The following is a 26156-nucleotide window of genomic DNA, read 5'->3' on the forward strand; positions in this document are numbered from 1 at the left end:
TTTTTTTCAAGTGTTGGGCAGTCAAAGCCCAAGGGAAGAGGGGTTAGTCTTACAGAATATTTGTTAACTCAGGGTGAAAACCCACGTTAATTCCAACAATGACTGTAACTCCCCATACCTCCACAGGCAAGGTACTAGATGTTTCTGAGCCTTATTCTCCTCAATTATGAAATGAGGCAGTCTGTGCATGAAGGTTATTCAAGTCTTTATATCAGGCATAAAATTAGCTTTCATTTTTCTACTGTGTAAACTTGCATAAAGATAACCATAACACACTCCACATTCCCGCCTAGACGACTCTGGTTGTACCAACCTAAGGGGATTCCTGGGAAAATTAAAAAGATAGATATGAAAACCAAAAGGCTTTTCTTTCTAATGCTGGCAGCTGACACATTTAAGCAGTTCTTTTTTATTTAAGCCCAGAGACTTCCTAATGTAGTGCACAATGTTAGAAATCAGTAAACTAGAAACTCAGCATCCTACTTTTGGGAAATTTCCTACCTAGAATGTTCCTACAGTCTCAAACCCCATAAGGGTCAAAAGGCCAAGTGTGGAATAGTGTGGTATTTGGCTGTGTTGTCTCTAGAATCCCAGAACAGCTGCTTTGCAGCACTGATGTTTATCTGAGCTACCGTACAGTCATTCTGTCCATTGTCCAAACCCAGAAGGCAGCCACACAGATAACCCCCGACTGAGACTATGAGAATAATCATGAAAAAGTGCCCTTGTGGTTTAGCCCTGATCTCTAAGCAGAGAGACATGTCCTCCTGAAATCCCACAGTGTTGGCGTGTCCCTAAATCTAGCTGAAACTTGGCATCTTTCGTCTCCCCAAGTATGACCAGTCTCTTGTGGAAGACCGTGTCTTACACCAGGCTCAGAAGCTCACAGGAAGGAGAAAGCCCCAAGGCTGGGAGTTAACAGATTATGCTAAGTGCTTTGCAGGGCTATGTGTTAGTTGTGGAAGTAGGAAAGCATTTATCAGAAGGAGGATACTGAGGCAGGAAGGAGTTTTTTTTTGAGGGAAGGGGTGTTTTGTTCTCAAGAGATCTCACAGAAACGGGCAAGGGAAAGAAAGTAAGGGTATGGAGTGTCCTTGTCTTCAGGTAAGAGGGAGCAATGAGGCTCCATCTATGGGAAAGAGGTCAGCCTCCCTTGTCTGTACAATACCCTCAGCTCTCCATTGTGTTTTGTCTGCATGGCTGCAAGGCCAGTAATAAACAGTTAACATCCATTGAAAAAAAAGGAAGAGGAGAGAAACCCCACCAGGAAGTCACTCCCTTCCCCAGAGTCCATGGTCTTGGCCCAGCTTTCAAACAGCTGTGGAACATCTGGGCAGCTAAGGAACTAAACGTTTTTGCGATGTTGAGAGAACACATAGTCCCCCACATGCACACATGTAAGAGAAGGTTGCAAACCAGCGCTTGCTTGTTCCTCTCCATAAAACAGAGCACCAGACTCTACACCCTGGTTGCCATGCTTCAGAGACAGCCAGTACTAAAAAGCCACAGTTTTCCCAGAGAACCTGGACCCACAGTAGCCCAAGCCCCAGTGTTATAGGAAATGATCTAGACCCTAGGGAAATGGAGCCTCCTCCAGCTGCTCTGAGAAATGAGCCAGCAGAAAGCAAAAAAAAAAAAAAAAAAAAAAAGAACAACCAGAAAATCCCCAATCCACGGTTTTTTCAGCACATTATAGAGCAAAATGGGTTTGTACGTACTTTGTGGCAAAGCCATACAAAAGCTGTGCTGTGAGTTCATTCGTTTGCTCACCGAGCATCTGCACTGCATCAGGCCCCGGCTCCTAGGGCTTCAGAAATAAATCTAACCGTCTCTGCCCTTGCAAAGTGTGTAAGCTAGAAAGAGAGGAAGCAGGAGGTGACGGTGACACTGTGGGCTCCTGCGGTCACAGTAGAGTATCCAGGCATTCAGCTGATATTGTCAAATGCCTGAAAGGGAACTCAGATGCAATGCCAGGAAGACACCCCCATGGGCCATCACGACTGGAGATAAAGCCATCTCAGGAGAACACGTCTTTGGATTTGATTCTCAGTTTACCTTACTTTGGAAGCCTCTAGGTTTTATAAGTTCAGTGGGCTTTCTATCCCCTGGGAGAGTCCAGAAGAAGGTCCAGAGCATCCCTGCTTTGCAAGGTAGCGTGGACCAGAAGGGCCCAAGATTATCCTCATTGGCTTTTTTATCTCCTGGCCTTGTCCAAGCAGAGACAACTGGGTTGGAAGAGACTATTATCCAAATGAGTAAGTCTAATGGACGCACAATGCAATAGTCACCTTCATGTCAGCCAAGGCAGGGCCATAGCATAATACCAGAAAGTAGTTCAGGGTAGAGGGGAAAGAGCAAGAGGCCCTCTGAGTGCTTGAGATGACTCAGGGGCTCGAAGGGGAAATTAGCAGAGCTTACTGTTGAGTCCAGACCAGAGGTAACTTTATCTCCTCCCCTCTCCTCCCCTGCATGGCATAGACAAGGAGCTGGGGACCCAGATGTGAGACCTCATTTATTTCATCATAGTCACATGGAAAGCCAATAGCTTGGCCCTGACTAGGACGCCAGGCTCGAGCTGAGCTACTGCATGTGGCCCTATACATCTTGAGTGCTTCTTCTTCCTGTACAGACTTCTTTTCCTTCAATAATGTTTACCCAGAACTGAAGAGGCTTTGAGAAAAATGTCTCAGAGGCTTCTAGAGCACGGGAGAACCCCAATATCATTTGACAGCTTATAGCTCAGTGGTGGATTCATGGGGTGACATTGACATCCCTCACTATCTCCCTGGAAGAAGGACACAGAGCTTAGCTGCTATTCTACCCACATTATGCCACTGGCTGGAGCAGTCTGCTAGTGTCTCTGAGGCCCAGCCTGAGTGTAGTAGAGTTTTTCCCTACCCAGACCTCAGACCTGGCTCCCTTGTCAACCACCAAGGCTCTTCAAGCTACCCGAGAACTCCCATTTTCTCCCCCTCCCCCAACTTTCTAGGCTTAAAGCAATCTTTTTCAAATTCAACTTGAGTCCCAAGGTTTAAGAATGCTATTCCAGGGGTTGGAGATTTAGCTCAGTGGTAGAGCGCTTGCCTAGCAAGAACAAGGCCCTGGGTTCGGTCCCCAGCTCCGGAAAAAAAAAAAAAAAAAAAAGAATGCTATTCCAGTGTTTTTAATCTGTGGGACAAAAACCAAAAAGGTAACCCATACAGTTGAACTGGGAGTACTCTTATTGGCTTGTTTGTCGTCCCGTGTGGTTTGCTGTCCTCTGAATAGAGAAGCAGAAAGCATCCTGATTGTGACCAGGAAGCAGCTGGTCTCCTGAGCCTCTGCGGGGTTGCTCAGTGCCTCTCAGATGCTTCAGATTTCACCCCGGGAGGCTGGGTGCGGAGAGGGCCCAGAGGGGCAAGCACTAGGACCCTAAGCAAGCACTAGCTTAGCACCAGTTTCTCTGTGGGTCTCAGTTACTGACGATGACCACCTTACCATGTGCAGATCCCTGCATGAAATGCTATCACATGCATCTTCTCAAATGCCACACAGTGAGCATCCATGAGAATTCATCCCATCCACACCACCAACACTTCAAAGACAGTGAAACAGTAACCCCTCTGCAGAGTGATTGCCAATGGGAATGATGCCTCCCTTGCAGGGTCACATTAGGAGCTACAGGTTATAACTTTAAAGTGCCTACAATCGCTTCTCGGCCTTTTGGCTAAGATCAAGTGTAAAGTGCCTACAATTAGGCAATGTAACGCAATCAGATCCCGGGCTCCCCTTGCTGACTGTGTGACCTTGGGTGAGTTACTCAACCTGTCCCTTGTGTCAGCTTTCTTCCTGATCCTGCTGCCCAAAATTCACAGGACGTTGTGTTTATCATAAAATATACATTCATCCATAACTGTTTTTCATTAAAATTGTGCACTCCTTCTTTCACACGAGGATACCATGTTTTCTTTCATTATTGGTGGATTTTGAGTATTTTTTTCTCCAGTGTTCTCTCTTCCAAGCTGGGTGTGGTGATTCACGCCAACAATTGGGAGACTGAGCAAGAAGACGGTGAGGTCAAGGCTAGCGTGTGCTACCGAGTAGGACCTGGCCCTGAGAAGGAAATGCATTCTAAACAGTCGCATGTTTGTAGAATAAAAGGTCTACATCTGTATCGTTCCACTGCTCCCCCAACAAACCTGTAGGCAGAAACGTTTACACACAAGGACACGGCGTCTAGGAAAAATGCAGTAAGATACGGAGCCTCACACAGTGGATCAGCAGGAGAGCTAGACTAGACGGGAGCTACAAAGTCTCCAAAGAAGATGCCAGAATAAAGACTCCGCTGGAATTTAAACAGCCAGATCCTTTGATAAAGCTTCTCTGGGCAGCTGCAATGGATAGTTATCTCCTCTGAGGCTCCTGGTTCCTTGAAAGACAATCATGGGTGGCAATGCCCAAATTGACAGATGCAGCTCGGGAGAAATTTCAAGAAAAGTGAGAACAAAGCTCTCTGTCCTTCCTTCCCCCACCCCACACCCCATCTCCCGCTGTGAGGACGGAGCGTTCACACAAAGCCCTACAATCTGGTCACCCTCCAGACTATCTCTAAACCACGTTTCTCGTGATAAGAGACAAGAAAGAAATTGACCTTTAAAAATCTTGTGTTCCAAAGAGCAGATAAAGATTTCACAAGCCCTTTTGAAAGAAGGCACAGAATTCATTATAGCAAATGACAAAAACTTCTCTGGGATGTGTACAGAAAGGGAGGCACACTCTTTCCTCCTTCCCCAGGGTCTCCCCCAGGGCTGCTCACGGCTTCCTGTAAGACAGTTCTGCAGCCGACTGCACAGAACAGCAGGATGAGATTGGCCGGCTCTCCCTTGACTTGCAGCTACCTGTTTAAGGAAACTTGCAAACAGCCACAGCAAAACTGCTTATTCTTAGTAATGCTTGTCTGCTTCTAAGCAGTCTCTCCCTGACAGTGTACACCCCGCCCTGAGCTGGGGTGCGTCTCTACCTTGGGGATCTTCACCATCCCCTGGGCTTTCCTTCTTCTCAGTGAGAAGGACGAGCTCTTCCTGCTTGGCTCCAGCCACAGCTCCTACCCTCGATGGGCCTGGTCAAACTGATCTGTCTGTTAGATTGGGAGCCTCACACAGTGAGTCATGAGGTACTCAGAAAATACAAAACCTTTCAAACCACAGAGTCTCCAAAATTCCAGACTGATAGACTGATCGCTTCTTCCCCAGGATTTACTCTTCTGTCCCAAAGCATAACTTCTCCTTATCATACATATCTCCTAAAACTTATCATCTCTGCCTAAGAAAATTGAATTACGAAGGAGCACACACATATACAAATGTACACACACACACACACACACACACACACACAGAAATACATGCAAACATATACATATATATACATACAGACACACGCATACATACATGCATCACACACATACACACACATGAGGAGTAGGCATACACAACACTACAGGCTGCTATATTCTACTTTTAAAAACAAAGATTTTGCCTAAATGCTGGTCTTGTATAATGCACTTCGTAAGTGAACTTTGTGAGCCCCATTCATTTCAAAATATGTGTCTCACTTAAATACGATGGTGGATGAGTTGCCTATGTTTACTGCTCAGCAAATATTTGCCGAACATACAAGGAGGAGGCATCAGCACAACAGGTTGCAGGCAAGCAGAATTTCTGGCCTGTCATCAGTCACTAACCCACCATGTACACAGTGAACAATTCCACAGTCCTAAAGTTTCTGGTAAGAGTGTGGTTTATGTGATCTCTCCTTTTCAGCGACACTCGTTTGAAAGGCCCTTGAGAGCTCTAGTACCTTAACTTTCATGTGTCACCATGGCTGGCTTTATCCATCTCAGTCCTCTGAGGTCACTCTGTACCCAGAGTCCTGCCCGGAATGTGTGCAGAGGAAGAGATCAGGGCTCCATCAAATAGCAACTGGTTGCCAGGATACCGGGATGCTTGCTGACGGGGAAACACCTGTCAGAAGCCACCAGTAACTGTCCTTGGCCGGGTCCTTACATAGCAGCCTCTCACTACCCTACCCCCAATTTCATGGCATCTCTGTGAAGTAGGTTTCACACTGATTCATTTAACAGGTGGAGGTAAAAGCTCAGAGCTTTTGCTGAGACATTTATTTCTACCAAAATGCCCAAGTAGATCACCCCTATTGACCACAAGATAGAACAATTTCCTCTTAAAGCTCAGCAAAGTAGAAAGTGGGGGACAGGGGATCCCTGAAACTCAGAAAGAAAATGAAACTGAAAGCCAGGGCAGCAGGCACAGAAGATAGTACTAACGCCAAGCTAAGAAACCACCTAAGAGGCAGTCCTGGGTGAGTGACACGGCAGGCAGAAGTCACCAGAAACTGTGCTGGAGGAGGATAATCATCCATGTAAGAGCCCCATTAAGGGCAGGAAGTGGCTGACCACAGGCTAAAGTTAACAATTATGGCATACAAGAGGATTACCACTCCCAAGAACTTCATCCAACAGAAAGTATTCCATAAATAAGCTTTTATATGACTACAGAGATAAACTGATATATTAAAAACCATACGGATGAAACACTCCACCATCAGAGAAGGAAAAAGCGGGAGGCAGAGTTTGAAAAGTCCCAAAGAGACCGTCTGCAATCTCAAAGTATGGTCATTTAAATTAATAACCCGAGGGACAAATTAAACAGCAGACCAGACACGAGTGAAGGAAAAATAAGTGAAGTAGAATAGAAGTCTGAGGAAATATATCAGAATGGGACACAAATAAAGAGCCAGAAATGAAAGGGTTAGAAGGCATGAAATAGGAGACAGCCCCTGCAGCTTTTACGAGTATCCCGAAGAAAGGACTGAAGAGAAATAAAGGAACATTCCCAGTTTATAGGAGAATTTTCCAGAACTCGTGCAAGGCGCAATCCTAAAATGCCTAAGGTCTGACACATGGCTCACTGTAGGGCACACACGCTGTATCCCAGGCTGGAGACAGATTGTCCGTCTACACCTTTTCTAGACGATCTGTTTCGTTGTCGTAAGATACCCAAAAGGAAGCCTCGTGCCTGGCAATGGGAGCAGATTCGTGAGTCTAAAGAGTGAAGCCGCTTTCTCTGTCTCTCATTATGCACTGAGGTTTGGAGACATTAAGCAACTTGTACAGAGTCACACAACTCACGGGTAGATGGGGTGTGGCCATCTGGCTGGAGAGAAATCACCTTCCACTGAGCATCACATTATTAGGGCATTCTATGTCCCCCTCCTCCACTTAAAACTTAGCTCCTGCCAGGATGACTCAAAGACCATTTCATACATCAGAAAGAACTGAGTTCCTTAGCTTCTTTACAGAATACCTTCAGGACCGTCACTCAGTCAACCTTACCACTTCTGTGGTCCCTTCCCTCTGAACTGACAGTGATGACAGTGGCTACCTCTCAGAATGGGTAGTAGCCAAAGCCATCATTGCTCATCGTCATAAAGTATTTAGCACAATGCCCAGCCTGACATCACTGTCATTTGTCAGCTTCATCAACCTAATGCAGTTGCCGATGAGAACCACCCTCATTCCTGGCTCACCTCCTCCAGAATGGAGAGTAGAATCCCCAACAGGAAACAGTCCCTCTCAGGTACCACGGAGCAGTGTTTATAAGAAGGTAAAAGACTGGCTTCCAGGGACTACTTTGGTGGTAAACAAGAGCAGGCAAGAGCTAATAAAATTTCAAATTAGCCATGACTTTTCACGGCCCTTCAATTGTGCTGGCTGATTTAATGGTCAGCGTCCCCGCTCACTGGGATTGAATAATGGAGTGTCTCTGCAGAGTTAAGGATGCAGCAGCTGAAGCTGTCATGCTAACATCAATAGCAGAATGCAAATAACCCCCTGCTTGGGCTGTAATTATGTGTTTAAGCAACGTCTGATGAGGGCAGCAGGGAAGCATGGGATGAGACCTGCTGACGGCAGGAAAGGATGGGTGCTCCTGCAAGGGAGAAGACAAGCTACCCAAAATAATACTGAGGTGAGGGACACAGGGTACACAGGTAAATAGCCTGTCCCCCTCCCCCAGTTTAGTGAATCATGTTCTAGGTTCAGGGTGAGAGAGGGAAACTACCCTTTCTTTATTAAGTACCCATTATGTATTCCATACTGTGTTGGATTTGGGGATCTAACACTGTACAGTTTACTGTGGGATGGAAACTTATATGACACTCTTATTATATGCACAAGAAACACAGAAAGCTGGCCAAGTAAAGTGGCTCCATGAGTGAACTTGCCACCAACCCTAACAATCTCTGCTTGATCCTTAGGATTCACAGGGTAGAAGGAAAAAACTCCCATAAACTGCTACACACACACACACACACACACACACTCACTCACTCACACACACATGCACACACACTGAAGAATATTTACTAATTTTAAAAAGAAGAGATATAGGAATAGTTTAATTGACTTGCCCAAGGTTATACAGTGGGAAGATTCACAGCAGACGTTTGGTCCCCAGTTGTCAACTTCTGCAATTCAGACTCTGTCACTCTGCTGCCTGCTAGGAGGCCACATTCTCTTGGGTACTATACAGAAATGGGAGAAAAAGACAGGGGAGTATTGTCAGAGAAGACTGTCCCTAACATACTCAAGGTGGTGCTGGGATTGGAGTCAACCAAGAAGCTTGGCCTTTGACTAAAGATAAGTTTCCTTAAACACTGTTCATTCTGCCAGTGGACATATCACAGATGGGTAGACCAGAGGCGACTCAGCCTATGAGAAGGTGAGGACCTGAGGCTAGCCAGTGTATATGCCATGCTTTGGGCATGCAGATTGCACTCTGTAAGTCCTGGAACCAGAAGCGAGGTGGATGTGCCAGCATTATTACCACATTATTGGTGAGGACATTGGTACTCAGATTAAATTTGGCCAAGTTGTCCGGAACCAATCTTCCAGACAGTGCTGAGGCGTGAACGCTGGTCTCCATGCCTAATGATCCTACCCTCGTATCATTTAATGAACATGGTTGATTGAAGATATTATTCATGTTATCTCCTGCTTCCCTTGCTCATTGGTTATTTGGACTGTTGTCATCATCATTGTTGCTGCTGCTTGTTCATTTGATGTGGCCAGTTTTAAAACATGTCTCCTAAATGCTAAGGGTACAACAGAGCTAACCAAAACACATCTGAGGTCAGGGTAGTTAAAGTTTTCCAGTGTCACACAGCTAATGAGCAGTCAAGCCTAGATTTGAATCCAGGCTCTACACACCCCATCTCTGCCTATAACACACACAGATGTGACTCTAATGTCTGGGTTTGTTGCCCATCCTAAATTGTTATTTGGGAACTATAAAAATACTCTGCATTAATGAAGCAAAAATACCTGTATTCTGGGATATTCTCGGTTTTTTTGTTTGTTTGTTTGGTTGGTTGGTTGGTTTGGTTTGGTTTTTCGGTTTGTTTGGTTTTGTGTTTGTTTGTTTGTTTGCATTTTTGGAAAGTTAAATGAGCTGGAATAGTTTAGGATCCCGAAGAGAGCCATCCATGTGGTAAAAATGTGTCCATGCAGATGACGTTCACAGAAGACAGGGTTGGGCCTTTGAAGGGATAAGGGCTGCACCTCAGGTCGCATGATCCCACTGCTGAGGAAGAGACTACAGTTACAGGGTTCTTAGCATCCCTGCTTCCTCATCACTCTAGAGTTGGGTGTCCACCAGGTCTTGGCTTTTACCTACTAAGTGTCCCTCAAAGCCACCTACTGCTCGTTCTCCATTGAGGGCCGCTCTAACCCAAGCTGCTTTGGTTTTACACATACAACCTCAGTCTGCCATCCTTCCTGTCTGGCCCCTGAGCTTTACCAGTGCACCTCAGATGAAGTGGCCCTCGTTCTCCAGACGTTAGGGGAACCTACAGCTTGAGGGTAACATTCCAGCCCACCAGCACAGACTACATAGCCCAGTCCAGCCGCCCCAGCCCACACAGCAGCCTCTTCCTTAAGTACTTTAGCTTAGCATCTCTGGTGCCCATGCTTTCTCTCTCTCCAAGCTTTCCCATAAACACTTTCTGCTGTCTCTTCAGGAGAGGAAAGATTGAATGTGCACACGGTATGCCTACTCATCCATCTCACCTATTAGACTGAAAGGCAAGATCTGAAGCTCCTAGGTCTCCTTGTGCTCAGAGAAAGCCTAGGCTTCTGCCTGCATTGAAAGCTGGCCAAACATGGCTGACTGACTATAGTTGTTTAAACGACGTGCTCTGTCGCCCCTGCAGATGGCTTGGTAGACTGCATGGACCCTGACTGCTGCCTCCAGCCCCTCTGCCATGTCAACCCGCTGTGCCTAGGCTCCCCTGATCCTCTGGACATCATCCAAGAGACACAGGCCCCGGTCTCCCAGCAGAACCTGCACTCCTTCTACGACCGAATCAAGTTTCTCGTGGGCAGGGACAGCACGCATGTCATCCCTGGGGAGAACCCCTTTGACGGAGGGTAAGTTCATGGGGCTCGGCTCTAGAGGCTGCTCTTGGAGGGAGAGTGAGTCCATTCTGGGTGTGAGGAGACTGAGAAGGTGGACGGGTCTCAGAGGTTCTTTGCAAGAGAGGCAAAAAAGCAGCTGCCAGTACCCACACTGACAAAACTGCTGTCCAAGGCCTTCCGGATTGTTATGAGCAAAGCAGCGCTGCTCCCACTGGGTGATAGATGGGGAGAGTGAAAAACCAAAGGTCTAAGGGGAATCGTGGATCAATACCCACTTTGCAGTCAGCTCTTTCTGATCCTGCGGTCTCCACACGAGCTGACGGGCTTTGACACTGTTTGTCCTCAGAGCTGATGGAAGACCTTACTAACCTGGCGACTGGGACCATTGCTGCACCCCGGGCCACATGTCCACGAGGTTTTTTGTTTTGTTTTGTTTTTTCTTTTTGTTTTTTTTTGACAGTTGTGTCGTGCATTGGACATTTTCACACCGAGGAGCACTTTATACCAGGTCCGGTGCTAAGATGACAGAAAGGAGTAGAACACACTGTCTGCCCGGTGGTTACTTACAGTCTACTGGGGTAGAAAATGAATACAGTTATAATGTGCCTGGCCAAAATATGTGGCAAGGGTCCTAAGTGGCACAGAGGAGGTCCTCTTGGGCAGGAGAATCTAGGACGCGAGTAGGAGAAACAAGTCTTAAAGACGAGAGACAGTTAAGTAGGAAAATGAAAGAGGAGAGGCTCAGAGGTCAGAGTTCACACAGAAACATGAGGCACAGAGGGATCCTGGAGCCATCAAAAGATGGCACTGTGTTCCCTGACCCCCAGGTCACGATACTGAGCCAGAAAGAAACATTTATAATTTCTCTGAAATGTCTTCCAGTACAGCAATGTGTCGTGTGTCTGTATCTTCACTGTGAATCAGCACAGTGGATCTGGAAGTCACCAACCACGTGCCTCCATGTTCAGGACTTCTGTGCCAAGGAGCCTCTACCCCAAGGGAAAGTGATGAGACTGTGGGAGTGAGGAAGCAGCAGGGCTTGACGGGTGTGAGGATGGAGAGAGAGGTCTCCTGGGTAGATGGTGCTATTATCTGACACCAGGATGAGTATCTAAAAGCAGAGCCAGGAGAAAGTTGATGGCTTCTTCTTGAGCAGGGAAAGGGTATGGTAGTGAGGCATGCAGGAGGAAGTCATCCTGAAGCTCTTGATTGGAGAGGCATCTACATCAGACAGAAGAGGAACCAGTCACCACACGGTGCTCCAAAAGCAGGTGTAAGAGTGGAGGCCGAAAGACCATGGGGCCATGCCACTGTGCCCCATAAGGTGGTACCAAGGCCTCCCCTCTGTGTGTGAGGGAGTCTGGATACAGCCTCATAGCCTCACAGCCCACCCATGCTACCCTAGCAGTCCTAGCAGGGAGCACAAGGACGTGGGGAAATCAAAGGAAAGAAGCACTCGCACCCAGAGAGAGGGTTGGACTTACAGCAGCATCCAACAGGCCACCCCTTTAGGGATATGGGAGTTAGTGCTGGGGAGACCTGAGTTCTGATCCCCAACACACACATGCACACACACCCCAGAACCCACATAAAACCACAGAACCATACTGCAGAGTACGGAGTCCTTTGTGACAGAACTGAGACAGGCAGGGACCCCGAGCTTGCTGGCCAGCCACTCTAGCTGAAATGACAAACTCCAGGTCCAATGACAAACAGACCCTGTCTGGGTGAGAAGCTAACTTCTCACCACTTCCCACCTCTCCACACACACAAAAATCCATGGGTACATTAGAGGGCACACTCTTGAACACACCCCAAAAAGGGTGGAATGCTTTCCTAGGTGCACCAGTCCAGGCACATGCTAGAGTTAGGGACAGCAAGAGTTAGGGAAGAGTGGAGTGAGATATGTATTTGGTCAGATGTGCTGCTTTTGTTCCCAAGCAGGAAGCTGTTGCTGTCTTCTTCAACTGTGTGACTTTGCGTGTATGCTTGTAGCCCTTCCCCTGGCATGAGTTCTTCTAATCAGCTGCAGATATAAGTAATATTCGTACCAAGGAAAACCTTATTTGCTCAGCCTTTCATGACCAACCCATATGGCATCCAATTAAGGCTACGGCTTGTCGGTTGCCTGTAGCTGTTCTGTTTAGGGAGTGCCTTGTTTGTGCCAGCCTGATCTGTGCCAGCAGGAACATGTCTCCCGGGTGTCCTCCTGGTTACATACTGGGCCTGTTGCTTAAGCTCTATGAGGTACCGTGGGACCTTCTGGGCTCCCACACTGTTCCTCTAATATAGAATGCTCACACAGACTTGAGAACCCTATGCTAGGGGAACATGCAAAGCCAAGCTCCACTTCAGCTCTTGGCTCTGTCACCCCCGTGTCCATGGATCTAATGAAGAACTAAATGAAATGAATTAGGACAGGATCTGCCACCCCTCTAACCTGTGTGCTACAGGAAAGTCTTGCGTCTCACTCATTAGAGCATTTAGGAGCTGCTCAGGGAATGTGTGTGGGCATAAACTGGCGGAGGAACAAAGAAATAAAAGAGAGAGGGGAAAGAGAAAGAGGGGGAGGAAGAAAGTATGGAAGGAAGGAGTAGGCAGATGGACACATTATATATTTTACTTGGTTTTACACGGAGGATTCAGGTTCTAGCAGGGTTAGATCACCTGCCAGACATCAAACTGGAGCGGAAGTCAGAGAAGACAGCTCGCAGGCCCTTGTTTATACGTCTGTTACCTTCAGTTAAATTTCATACACTCCAAAGGCAGAGGCTATCCATCCCTCCACACCCGTGACACCTCAGGAAGGGCCTGTAATGAGATATTTGTTCTACAAATGAATAGATAACAGAAGGTTCTGAAACGTTCGTATGGAATCGCTGTCTCCTGACAATCTCCGGAGTCACCATGCCCCTGCTCCTCACTCATCTAGATGCAGAAGAAATAGCCATCAATCACCATAGATTTCCCAAACGTCCCTCTGTAAAATAAGCCCGGGTGGACTAGTCATCAGAATCGCCAAGCAGCTGATGGCCTACCCGATAGCCTCAAGTGCGTGAAGTAAAACCCTTCCTTCTTGGTGCCACTGAGATGAAGTAAAGTCAGCTCCCCACCTGGATGTATTGCTCTCTCTCCTGTCATGTAGGAAGGTTTTGTAAGTGTAATGGGGGAGCCCAGTGTTTCCTCTCCAGCTTTACCATAAGCCATGCATCCATGAAATCATGTAAACATTTCATGGCAGCCATAGAAACGATTTAAATAAAAGATCTATATCAGGGTCTGCTACTGAACAGGAGATTTTATATAGAGATGGTGGCATTATCATCAAATTAGCATAAGTTTTGCAATCAGACAGACCTGGGCTGAAGGGCAGTTACATCCTTTTCCCTGCTGTATGGCCTTGCAGGGGTGAGGGGCAGGGAGAAGGGGAAGGGAGGCTCAGACCTTAAGCTTTCAGAGGCCCAATCCCATCATCTGAGAGACTGGGTGAGCAACGTGTGTGTCGGGGTTGTGGGAAGAATTAAATGGAAAGAAGTACACACAGCCTCGACCTGGAGCACCCACTACCCAGAAACACCTCTGATAATTACCTAATGGGGAGGTCACGGAGGTCATGGCGTGAAGAGCTGCCACCTCCACCTCCTTAACTGCAAGCAAAGCTTAAGAATCAGCCGCCCTCCAGAAGAGTCGGGTAGACATGCAGAGGGAAATGGGTTTAAATTGTCGAATCGTTATCTGAGGATAAGAGAAAGCCACATTCTTGCCAGCCAGCTGACATTGGGATCCTTGTCAGTGAGGAATCTAGTGACATCAGGGTGCAGCTGATAGACAGGCAGGCCTGCCTCAGTGCCCACGGATAACAACAATAAGCCTGCATTGAACCCAAATCCTGACATCCTATTTGCTGTACCACAAGTTGTATAGTTTGTCTAGGATCCCGTTTAGCAGCTTCCAAGATGCAGTCACCCACAGTGCCTCTGAGTCCTATAGGGACAGCGGTCCTCAGAGGGGTAAATGCTTTGCTCTGCATACTCACAGCCATATATCAGAGCCAAGGAGATTCACCATGATGACTCAAGGCCACTGCTTGGAACTGGCTGAACTCCCATGAGTGACAGAAGTAAACAAGTCACTCTCATAGTCCAAGCCTCCCTCAGTGGCTACCCCATGCCTGGTATGAAGAGTCAGGAGAGCCCTCAAAGGATACATTACTCAAGACGCTGTATGACAGGGGACGCATTCTAATGCTTCTGTATAGTACCCCATCCCGTGCCAGAAGTAACGGAAGAGGTAGGAGTGAGCCACAGCTCCCCAGGAAGCTGGGCTCCATAGGGAAAAAATGCAGTGGTGGTTGGAGAGCTGAGGCAGAAGCACTTCAGAGAAGAATGAAGAATGGGAAGGTTTCCCGCCATCCTATTAAAGTTAGTGTTGTGTCACAGATACCTGAGTGAACACCTGAAGGGAGGAGAGATTGTGAGATTGTTTTGGCTCACCTTGAGGTGTCAGTCATGGATGGCATGCTCCATTACTACAGACTTCTAGAGAGGCAGGACATCAGGGGCCAAGTGTGTGTGACAGAGCAAAACTGCTTGCCTCTTGGTAACCAGGAAGTAGACTGAGACTAAGGAAGGGACTTGGAACAATGTCCCCCAAAACATGCCCCTCAGTCACCTACTTTCTCTAGCTAGGGTCCTGCCTCCTAGTTTTTACCATCCCAATAATGTAGGAAATTATTATGATTCATTCCATCAGTGGATCCAGCCATCAATTAGGTCACAATCCTTGTGATCCAGTCACCTCTGACTGATTAGGTCTCCCAGGTTTTGTTTAGGAAACACCTCCTACCCAACCTATAACACCCATATCCCAGAACCCCACACAACACGTGGCTAAACCACATGTTCAGAAATACGTTTAAACCAAGATAGTAGTTCTGACACTCTTCCAACTGCATGTGATATGACGCCCATAAAGTGATAGAGCTTTGAGTAACCTCGAGGGATCCTAAAGTGGGAGGAGACACACAAGCCTACGCATCACCATCACCACATTGGGTAGCTCAAATACCACTGTTCTCTCTAACCAGGATACCAGGGCCAATGTGCCTGTTGTCATAGGCAAAGATGATGAGAAGCACTTGCTATTGAGACTTGAGTGAGAGGGAAGGAGCCACCGAGGTTTCCGATGGAAGAAGGGCTTCCAGCTGTCCAGGCAGAAAGGAAAGAATAGGACACAGACCATGGAGCCTGGAATCAGGCAACTGAGAAAGGGACAGCAGCCCAAGTATCTCCCAAAATCTGCCAGGGCAGAGCAATTTCCTCTTCTGGCCATGCAGACTTCTGAGCAAGACTAAGGTTGAAAAGCAGGGTATAGGGCAGGTATCACCCCTATGGGTAGTTACTTCTTAGCAATGCTAGACAAGTTGAAAGATTACAGGAAGACGCATTGACAAAATGAACACCCAGGTGTGCGCTGAAGGCTCAGCTCTTTGAATATAGGTCGAGCATCCATTTGAGAACCCTGGCTCGGTCTGAGAAGCGATAAGACACTGGCAAGTCTTGCCAGTTGTCAGCCCACTCTGTCGGCAGATAGCTGTGAGCACGATGCTACAAGACTCAGCCGATAGGACATGCTGAGCACAGAGAGGACCACCCAAAGTGGTAAGGGGTATGCGTGAGACTGTGTGGATGTGTGAGCACGTGTGTACATGATGGAGGTGTGGGTGTGTGAGAGTGTGAGGAAATGTGAGAGTGTGAGGAAATGTGTGAGGGTGTGTGAAATGTGTATGCATGCATGGGTTGTGTATGTGTGCATGGATAAGTGTATGTGTGTGTTTGTGTGTGTGTGCTGTAACTGTAACAAAAACTGTATTACTTCCTGTGGGTTTCAGTCATACAGGAGTGAGGAATGCATGCTAGATTGAGGAACCAAGATAGGAAACAGACGAGTTTCCAGGTTCATCAGAAAAGAGAGGATTTTAATGGAGCTGGGAGATAATTAGAGATACTCTTAAGGAGGTATGCTCCATTGTTTGAGATCAAGATGGGCTTACCAAGTCAAGTAAAGGGATATGGTTAGCACAGAGGGCCTGCAGGGGAAGGAGACACACAGTAAGGGAGAACAGAAAGGTCCACAAACTACATCCAAGCATTGTGTCTGAGTCAAGACTCAAGATCAGCTTTGGACAGAGAGAAAACAACCAGCAGGCCTCTTAAGCCCTCAGAATTTGTTAAGGCCTTAAGTAGTTTTAAATATGAGAGTTTACAAAAGAATAAGGTAATGGGAAACAGACATGGTCATATATGGGACATCATATGTGGGTTATACCAAGCATAAACTACACCCAAGTGTTGGTGCCACCAAGACACAGATTAGCATTTACTCCCCAACCCAGACTCCTGCCCCGCTTCTGTCCCTGGGCCTCACAGGGCCAACCAAGACCCTCCAAGAGGCTGAGCAGTGAGGATCTTCTAATGAACTTCAGATAAACAGCAGCTTCCTGACAGCTGGCCTCTGAGTGGATTTATTATTGAATTACACTCCTGCACTTTCAAAACAAGCTGAGCTGACAGGCTACCCCATCAGTTACCAAAAAGGGAAGAAAAAAAAATAAAAGGAAAGAAAGACATTGATAAATTACCTACTGGAAGATGGAAAAAGATAAAGATCCTGCTTCCTCCAAAATGTCAGCCGTAATATATTATTCATGTTGGTTTTTAAAAATCCCTCCCCACCCTGAAATGAATGTTTATGATGATAAAGCAACAAGGTGGATTCAATTGAGGATGCATGCAGCGACGGCTCGCATCATCCTGATGAGCAGCTAACAACTCCTCCTCGGCCACTTGATCATCCCTTTATTGATTTCAAAAGGAATTACCATCTCTGTTTGCTTTGCAGCTTAAGCGCGGTCCTCCCTGTCCGTCACAGGAAGCATTAGCAGAGGAGGCTATGGCGAAGCAGAGACAATCTAGTGCATAGAGAGAGGGGACCTAGATCAAGGTTTTGGACAAGTGAGACGAGTCACCTTGAACAAAGGAGACTCACTCTTCTCTGTGTCGCGAAGTTTCTGATTGCCACTGGGCTGTTTTAAAGGGCCAATGAGATAAAATACCGAGAAGCTTGTATACAGAAATAACCCAGAACGTTCACCAGTAGTGTGCTCCTTGTCAGGCACTGCGAGGAATACTTTCTGTTAAGTAGTGATGGGTTTAGGTCTCCACCCCAACTCCCAAACCAGTGCAGAGGGGCTCAGTTGATGGCTCCTGTTTTAGAACTTGAAGAACCAAGGCACAGCCGAGTCACTAGGCCAAAGGTCACAGACTTGTAAATGGTAGAGACATCTGCTCTCCGCTGTGTCGTGCACGTTCCAAGTTCAGCATCTTCAGTTCAGAAATCTCTACAGCGAGATGCCGTCACCCTCTACATCTCCAGCTGGCTCTAACCATCTCTTTAACCCCGCACTGCGTAGCACAACACACAAAGAGGCTTCACACTACAGAGTACTGGCGAAGAGCAACCTGGTCTGGGCCGGGAGCCCAGCTTCCTCTGAAAGCAGTATGACTGCAGACAACGTCTCTTGCAGACTTCGGATAAATTGTGGTTGGTGCTGGAAAAAAAAAATCTCATTCAATCAGCTGGAGCTCACAGAAGACAGTTTAAGGTTTTGTACAAGTCAGGCTTATAAATCCACTTAAAGCACCTTGTGCAGTGAGGTGATTTACATAACCAGCAGCAGGACAGAGCGGCAAATACTATAAGGTGGGGAAAACGTGCAGTTAGAATTTGCTACCTAGATCCCTAATGGTTTCTCCAATGCCCCAAATGCCAGCCGCTTTCGTTGAATAACCAAGAAGGAAGCTTCAGACCCCTTCCCTTAGCATTTCCTATTTATGCACTGTACCTCACACAGTAAACCTAGACCTAATGACTTCTGGCATTTTTGTTAAGTTTTTTTCTTTTTTCCAAACAAGAGACGCAAGCAGAAGCCAAGTGAACTCTCCAGGGCTAGGAGTTCCCACCTTGGGAAGAAGTTTCAGCTCTCAGCCTGGTCTCTCTAACCACATCCCCATCAAGGTCAAGTGGCTTAAGGTTCTCTGACACTACCTCACCTTCTGTAAGAAAAGCATCTCATATCGTGACTCAGTAAATAATTTATTAAAAGCTTATGCCACTCCATGCTTTCAAATTCTAAGACAATCAGCCCCTTAGACAATGTTTTCCTTCGCCTACTAAAATTGGACATCAGCCATGCCCCGTGCTGGCCTTGCCCCGTGCTGGGAACAGAGCTAGAGGGACTTGTGACTTGTCCCATCTATGTGGAGCCAAGTCCACTTTGGGAAGGAGCTTGTCCTAATTGTGTGACTTGTTTGCTTCAGAAGCATCCCCGGGGTGCGGGAATGGCGGCCACTGCTTGGTAAATGCTGTGGCTGAATCTGAAAGGGGAGCAGGCAGGTTTCTAGCGTGCACACGGTCAGAGGAAGGCAGCAAGAACAGCTCAGAGGCAAGAGCACGCATGCGCTGAACCTCATTAAGACTCTGAAGGCCCTGGTCTGAAGGCTGCCTGAACCGTTTGCACAGTGCCAGGTACAAACGATCAAAACTCTTTGGAAAAGCACAACTTGCAACTCTTGAGCATTACAGTGGATTCTGTTTTACCCCGGATTGGGGAAAACTTCAGGACAGTTAACAGATGCAAGGATGGAGGATCAGGGGTGGGTGGCTCTCCAGAAGCACCTAGTTCCCAGAGTCAGAACAAGAAACTGCGACTCGCCAACCACTGTTCTTCCTGCTGTTTCCCCCTGAGTGGCAGTCACGGCTGCTTTTTTTAATCTACCCTCTTCTGTGTTGAGGGAGGGCTGGGTAGCAATCCATCTGCTGTCTCTCCAGCAGACTCTTCTCTCTATCCCAAGCCTGGCCTCTGGCCTCAGGAAGCCATCATGCAGATCTCGTCATCAAGCAAGGGCACCTTGCTCAGGCTCTAAGTGTGCAGTTGGGCTAATGCCAGTGTATGTGACACCACCCCAGCTGGCCTGGCAGGAGCACTGCCTCCTGGCAGGGTTCACCCAGCCTAATTGCTTGTTTTGTGTCCCAGCTGCCTGACATATGCTAATTCCATGTGTTGACACTCTGATAACAGGGACAAACACACTAAGGCATTTCAAAAGGGCTTCTGTGAGCTCCAGCAAGTAATCAAGAAATGGGATTTTTTATACCTCAGTCACTCTAGCAGCCAGCACAGTGCCTGGCTCGTAGGAGGTACCTGGGATTTTTATGGCTGTAGACATATGACACAGCAGTCACAGTAAGGATTCATAAGTGACAACTAAGCTTAGCCAATTATGTTCATCTCTGGGTGACCTTGAGCAAATATTTTCTCCCCAGGTTTCAAGTACTTGGTCAGCTGCAGCCCCTGCTTATTCTACCTACTAGAAGTGAGTCACAGCCCCAGGCATGTGAGAAGGCTTTGTAAATGTGAACGGTGTAATTGTGGGACAATCAAAGTCATGGAGAGATGCTTTTGAGTCTAGAGGAGCCCAGAGGAAAGGGTGATTAATTGTACCAGGAAGACTTGGTGACAGCTTTACTGAAGAGCTGACAGTGGGAGTCATTCTAAGGATGGCTAGAAAATAATACCTCCACTCTCCATTATCCCAAGAAAGTGACCAAGGAGAAAATAAGAGACACTGTCCTAGTTTGCTTTCTATTGCTGTTATAAAATACCATGAACGAAAGCAACTTGGGGAGGGAAGGGTTCATTTGGTTTACATGTTCTGATTATAGTCTATCGTGAATTGTTTGGAGGCAGGACTCAAGGCAGGACCTGAAGCAGAGACCATGGAGGGACGCTGCTTACTTGCTTGCTCTCCATGGCTTGCTCAACCTGCTTTCTTATACTACCCAGGATCACCTGCCTGCTATGGTCTGGATCCTCCCACACCAACCATTAATCATGAAAATGACCTCACAGATTTGCCTATAGGATGCAGGCATATTTCCAGTTGAGATTCTGTCTTCCAAGATGACCCCAGTTAATATCCAATTGAAAAAAATTAACTAACTAGCACATGTATCGTACATACGTATAAGACTGTGATATGGAGAAAAGCCCCCAGAAAGTGACTATGATTCTCACCCCTGGTCATTGGTTCTTGCCATAACACCAAGCCTGACCTTTAATATGAGGTCAGGGACCCAGGGGAATGCAAACACCATCTCATTTGCGCTCATGAGAACTGGTTATTAAATGTTTGGGAATTTGGGAAGCTGGTTGCTACACTGCAAAGGCTGTTCTTCCGTAAGTCCAGGTTTGATTCCCAGTACCCACATGATGACTCACAGTAGTCTATAACTCTAGTCCCAAGGGATCCTATGCCTTCTTCTGACCTCCATGTGCACCAGGCATGCATGTGGTACCCAGACCTACATACAGGCAAAACACTCCTACGCATAAAACAAAACTTTCAATTTAAAATTTAAAATGTAAACTATATGAAACTGAAACATATTAAAAAGTTACAAATATTCAAAACTTATCACTTTGTAAGTATTTTATTATATTTTACAGCTATCATTGCTTTCGAGCTTGTTGAGACTAATTTATCCCTGAGATGGAAATATTACATAATAGCACCCATTGCACTCATTCCAGCTCTGTATTCAGTGGCATCAGACTAGTAGCTTGGACTCAGCCATGATGGGAGCATTTACACCACAGGAAAGGGTAAATGCCACTAATTGCAACTGCCTCTCTCCCTTTCCCTCTCGATTTCCTACTCTCTCACTCTTGGTCTCTCATCTACCCATCTATCCTTTAGCACTGACCAACACCCCACTGGTAGTGCCCATTGAATAACTGCATAGAGAAAACCATCCCTGGGAAACCTACCTAGCACACACATCCTTCCAACCCCCCCTTAACCAAAGCACACGGCATGAAGCACATACAGAGACCCCCACAAAGTCACTTCCCCGTCTCCTTTGCTCCAGGGAAGTCCTAATATTAAACAGAGTTCTCTTGACAACTGAAAACCCTGGTTAAACAGAAATAGAATGGAAGTGTTTCCCTCTAGGACTTGGTTTCAGAGCCAAATGCCTGTCTTGCCATGAGGCCTCCGTGGCCTGCAGGGGCTGGGGGAGTCAACTTAATCTTCTGCAGAATCCACAGCAATCCACAGGAGCCTGCCCTAAAATTACATCTGCTCTGGTTTGCCGAATGGAGACTAAATGATAGCCAAATGGTGCTGATTTAATGTTTCCCAACAACCAGAAAATCCCCACAAGAGAGATAAATCAGAGGATGCTGGTCTGCATGTGCATGGGGTGGGGGTAGCCAGGGCAGCCCCATGAAGGAAACCACCATCAGAGGGCTGGTTACTATCCAGGCAGAATCCAAAGGTACTGTGCACGTCAGGAGGCTGGATCACAGCCAGGATGTGAGGCGCTGAGATCTGTTAGTAATTCACTGAAAGGACAAAGTTCCAGCAATACAAAATTCAATTGTCCTCCATTAAAGAAAGCCTCTCTCAGTACCAGCTGAGTACAATTGATGGAATAAATCCCTCCCATTAGTGGAAAGATAATTTCACATAAATACATCGGGAGACCTTCAGGACAGGACTGAAAGTCTTTGCTGAGCCTCACCTGCTTAACTGGTTTGCCATGTAATTACATTCAGACCAAGGGCCTCAGAAGGAAACCGCTGACTGAATTAGCATTAGCCAGACTGTGCAGAGTGAGGTGAGTTGGGAGTGGGGGGTGGGGGGAAGGGCGAGGCATGTGGTGCATTGTGGGTAGTTGTTGCCTTCAGAAAGGACAAGCTGACACCAGTGAGACCAGCTGCTTACAAGCCTGGTGTTAATTGCTTTTCTCATCAAACAGAGAAAAGTTTATCACTTGAGGGAAGTAAGGATCTGGGTGCCTAATAAAGATAGGATAGAGTTTGGTCATTAGTGCCTACAGGCCTTATTAGTAGCTCTTCCTGAAAGAAGGGGGTTCCTGAACCCAGAAGATGAGGAGAAGGTGAACCTGCATTTTTTGCCCGAGACCTGTCATCACTGTCTGTGTCCACAGCGCCCTGGCCTCTCAGAGTACTCACTCGAGCCAGCGTCTTCATTCCCATCCGTTGCTCCTGCAGACACACCGATTGATCTAGCATCTGGCCTAGAAATGGAAGGTCCACAGTCCAACCTCCTGCTTCCACCTTCCTGGTAGCCTTGGGCAAATATTAAGACTCCTCAGTCTCCTCATTACAAAAGGGAAAGGATCCCTGCAACTTCCTGGTTGGTTCCTTCATAGGCTCCATCAAATTGCCTTTAGAACCACCAGATGGAGGGAGGAATTCTGTCACCATTGCATCTAGGGCAGGTCTTCTTTTGGTTTGTTTCCTTCTTTGAGGTCCTTAGCAAATGTCATCTATCAAATTATTCTATTTCTGAAATGTGAAAATTATCCCTCCGTATGCTTGCTAATTGGCCTGTTTATTTGCTTAATCCCCCATTTCTTTCACTGTGACCAAGCACTTGCTAGGCATGATCCAGGCACTGCACTACGGAGAAAGCGTTGCCATGCCCTCAAACTGCCTGATGTCTGGGTGGAGAGGAGAGGGATGTGCAGCTTGGCAAGTTACCAAGGCCTTGGCGTGTGGTTTTGAGGGAGTGAGATGTGAGTTCTGAGCAGAAACATCTAGAAAGGCTTTACAGAAGTCCCTTGAAGTAGGTGTTGAAGGGCGAGACTGTTGACATGCATGTAGAGATGACATTTTAAGCAGATGGGAGAGCATCACACAGACACAGGCAACACATAACATTCTCCTGGGAAATGCCGAAAAAGTGCATGGTTTGTTGTCTAGAATACAAGGGACAAGGGAGAAGGAGCTGGGATTGGGGACAGGTTCCCAAGCAGACACCCTGAGGGGTTGCTCTCATCTACCCTTCTCTTCCTGATGTCAGATAAAAAGTACAGCCGCCATTTTGTTCTCTCCTGTTCTCACCCCCAGTAATAAAATGATGGTTATTGTTACTTACAATATCCTTGTTACATTGTACCAAGATGTAAAAAAGAAAACAGAAGCAAAAACAAAAAATGAGGCTATGTAAACTGTCACATATCTGCACAAGTTCAGAGATCTAGGAAGTAGTAGAGCTGGGATTTGAACCTAGGCCACTAGACTCTCATCACATGCTTAACTATACCGGGTTACTCCCTGGGATCCATCTTCTCCCCTCACAGCAGATGACAGCCTTAGAAAAATAATAATGGAGTGAGGTACTTAAAATCATTTCTCCAGAGTGAATCTCTCAAGGACATTTGATGCCTTGAGAGATTTTTTTAAAGAAATTATTGTTTACATGAAGTGAACACGCGGGACTCATGGGTGTTAGTCATGTCTAGATGGCCAGCCTTCTAGCTTTGACTTACTTTCTGTGCAGACTGTGAAAGGTATTTCATGTTCTTCTCTCTTCTCTTCCCACAGACATGCTTGTGTCATCCGTGGACAAGTGATGACGTCAGATGGGACCCCACTGGTTGGCGTGAACATCAGTTTCATCAATAACCCTCTCTTTGGGTACACAATCAGTCGGCAAGATGGCAGGTAGGAGACCCTTTGTGGGCCGGGAGAGTTAGGGCCTAGGAGTTAGTGCCTGTAGTCTTGCAGCATGGCTGCCCTGGATCGATTACATGGACAGAGGGTCAGACCTTGACCCAGACAGCCTACATTCTAACACCCAGCTCTGCGACCTACTGTCTGGTGACCTGCTGCTGCCTCTGGCCTCTGTCCCTTTGACTGTAGACACAACACCTTCTTCTCATGAGGCTGTCATGTAAACAGAGGGTCCCTTATCCATATGCTGCCCACTGACCAACCCCTCATGGGACAATTTTATAAGGGATAGGATGGCTCCTGGAATCTAACCGTTCGGTTTCTACCTTCCCACTGCTTAGAAGCTGCTCCAATAGAAGCCAATTAGGTGGCAGCAGGATTCTGGCCTTTTAATTTTTCTGAGAACCATCAACAGTATGAAGTAAAGCTAGGGCTCCTAGCTTTAATGGCTCTGGCCCTCCCCCTACCATACTAGCGTATGCCTAGTCATTGGACAAATATTCCCTCCCTGAAACCTCACCTTCTTCATCAGAAGCATGATTCCAACACCATCTACCTTACACACCAGTTGTGAGGATTCGAAGAAATGGGTAGGACAGTACAGTGGGTGAGGAAGCACCTAGCTTACAGTTCGTGTCTAATAAGTCATCGCTTCCTGCCACACAAGAATTCACTTCCTAGCGTGACACATGGTAAGCAAGTAAATAGTGGGTGTAAAAAATACTAATTATTACAAATTGTTGGAAAACGAGGACAGGGTAACGCAAATATTCCAGAGCAAAAGAAGGCAAGTGGAATATTTAGCTGTCGGTGGCGAGAAGTCCTCTATTTTTAATGAAATCAGGTGATGTCCGTCCATCTGGCTGAGCGTGGGCCCATAAGGTTGATTCCTCACTCTGTGTTGGAAATTATGCTCCAGCCTGATTGATTTTAGCACCTCTTTAATCCAATATCAGACGTGAGCGTGTCCCAGCCGAGGTGATAATGAAGCAGGACTCATCTGTTTGGAGACATGTGTGCCTCTTACACAGCTTGGCAAGCACGGTGTGGGGAGCCTCCCCTCCTCCATGGCAGTGGGAGGGGCACAGCTAAAAGAGGTCTGTGCCAGTCCCCAGGGAGCAAACTGGCCAGGCCACTGCTCCCTGACCTGCCCAGTTTCTGCCCAGAAACCCCTCAGCAAACACCCACCAGGGCATGAAGGAGCTTCCTTTGTTGACTGTGTCTGTCTTCGGGTTTTGGGTAGTACAGAAATGGCAGCTGTGGGGATCCTAGGCCACGGGTATTCTTAGCACGATACCGCCCACAGGGGAACAGTCGCCCAAACAGGAGCTTTGGAGATTGTTCTTTTTGCCACAAAACTTTCCACACGGAAGAGCAAACTGTCAGTCAGCAGGCCCCTTGGGCTTGCTTAGGCTAGGACCGTGAAACACGCCACGGTAATCCTATATGCTGTGATCTTGGGAACTGCCTGTTCTTCGGCATCTTTGGGCTACAATTTCCATGTTTGTGCTCTACTGGCCATATCTACTGTTTCCGGGGGGCACTGAGCACCAGGAGGGAGGATGCCTGCACCAGCCTCCCACGCTGTGACACAGAAAGGGTGCCGCTTAGAACTTGCATTTCAAATAAGTCCTCGCCCATGCACCACAGGCCGAAAGTGTTCCAACACAGACATAATGTATGGGAAAGTTATCGCTTGTTCCCGTAGTGTGTGAAACTCCCTCCGCTGTACAGGAACAGCGAACATCTAGTCCACTCCACTCCCCCTTTCCTTGACTCAGTTTTTGCTTATGCCTGCTACACAGGAGAAGCCATGAGACTAAAGATAGTCAGGAGGTGAGAAGGAGTGCAAATGTACTGAAGACCTAGGCCGCCTCTGACTCAGCTGTACAATCTGCGTTTTCTAGGCAGCACCAGGACACGTTCACCAGTTCCCTACCCACAACTACACACACACACACACACACACACACACCCCTCCACTTGATGTCAAATTTTAACAGTAGCTCATACACAGAAAACAATAACAGAGAAGATACTCAAAAAGTGGAAACTACAAGTCATGAAGAAAAGCTAAGAGAC

The 26156-nt window shown here is 47.0% G+C and overlaps 1 protein-coding gene across 5 annotated transcripts in view; it reads left to right on the forward strand.

The window, feature by feature from the left end:
* Tenm4 (teneurin transmembrane protein 4) overlaps positions 1-26156 on the forward strand; it is a 477470-nt gene that overhangs the window by 384885 nt on the left and 66429 nt on the right. For all 5 annotated transcript variants that reach the window (XM_032892953.1, XM_032892955.1, XM_032892951.1 and 2 more), the window contains 2 exons: positions 10267-10483; positions 23946-24065. In XM_032892953.1, coding sequence (XP_032748844.1) covers positions 10267-10483; positions 23946-24065 — 337 coding nt within the window. The remainder of the gene's footprint in view (positions 1-10266; positions 10484-23945; positions 24066-26156) is intronic.

This window comes from Rattus rattus, chromosome 2 (assembly GCF_011064425.1).
Source record: "Rattus rattus isolate New Zealand chromosome 2, Rrattus_CSIRO_v1, whole genome shotgun sequence".
In the NCBI taxonomy this organism is placed as follows: Eukaryota; Metazoa; Chordata; class Mammalia; order Rodentia; family Muridae; genus Rattus; species Rattus rattus.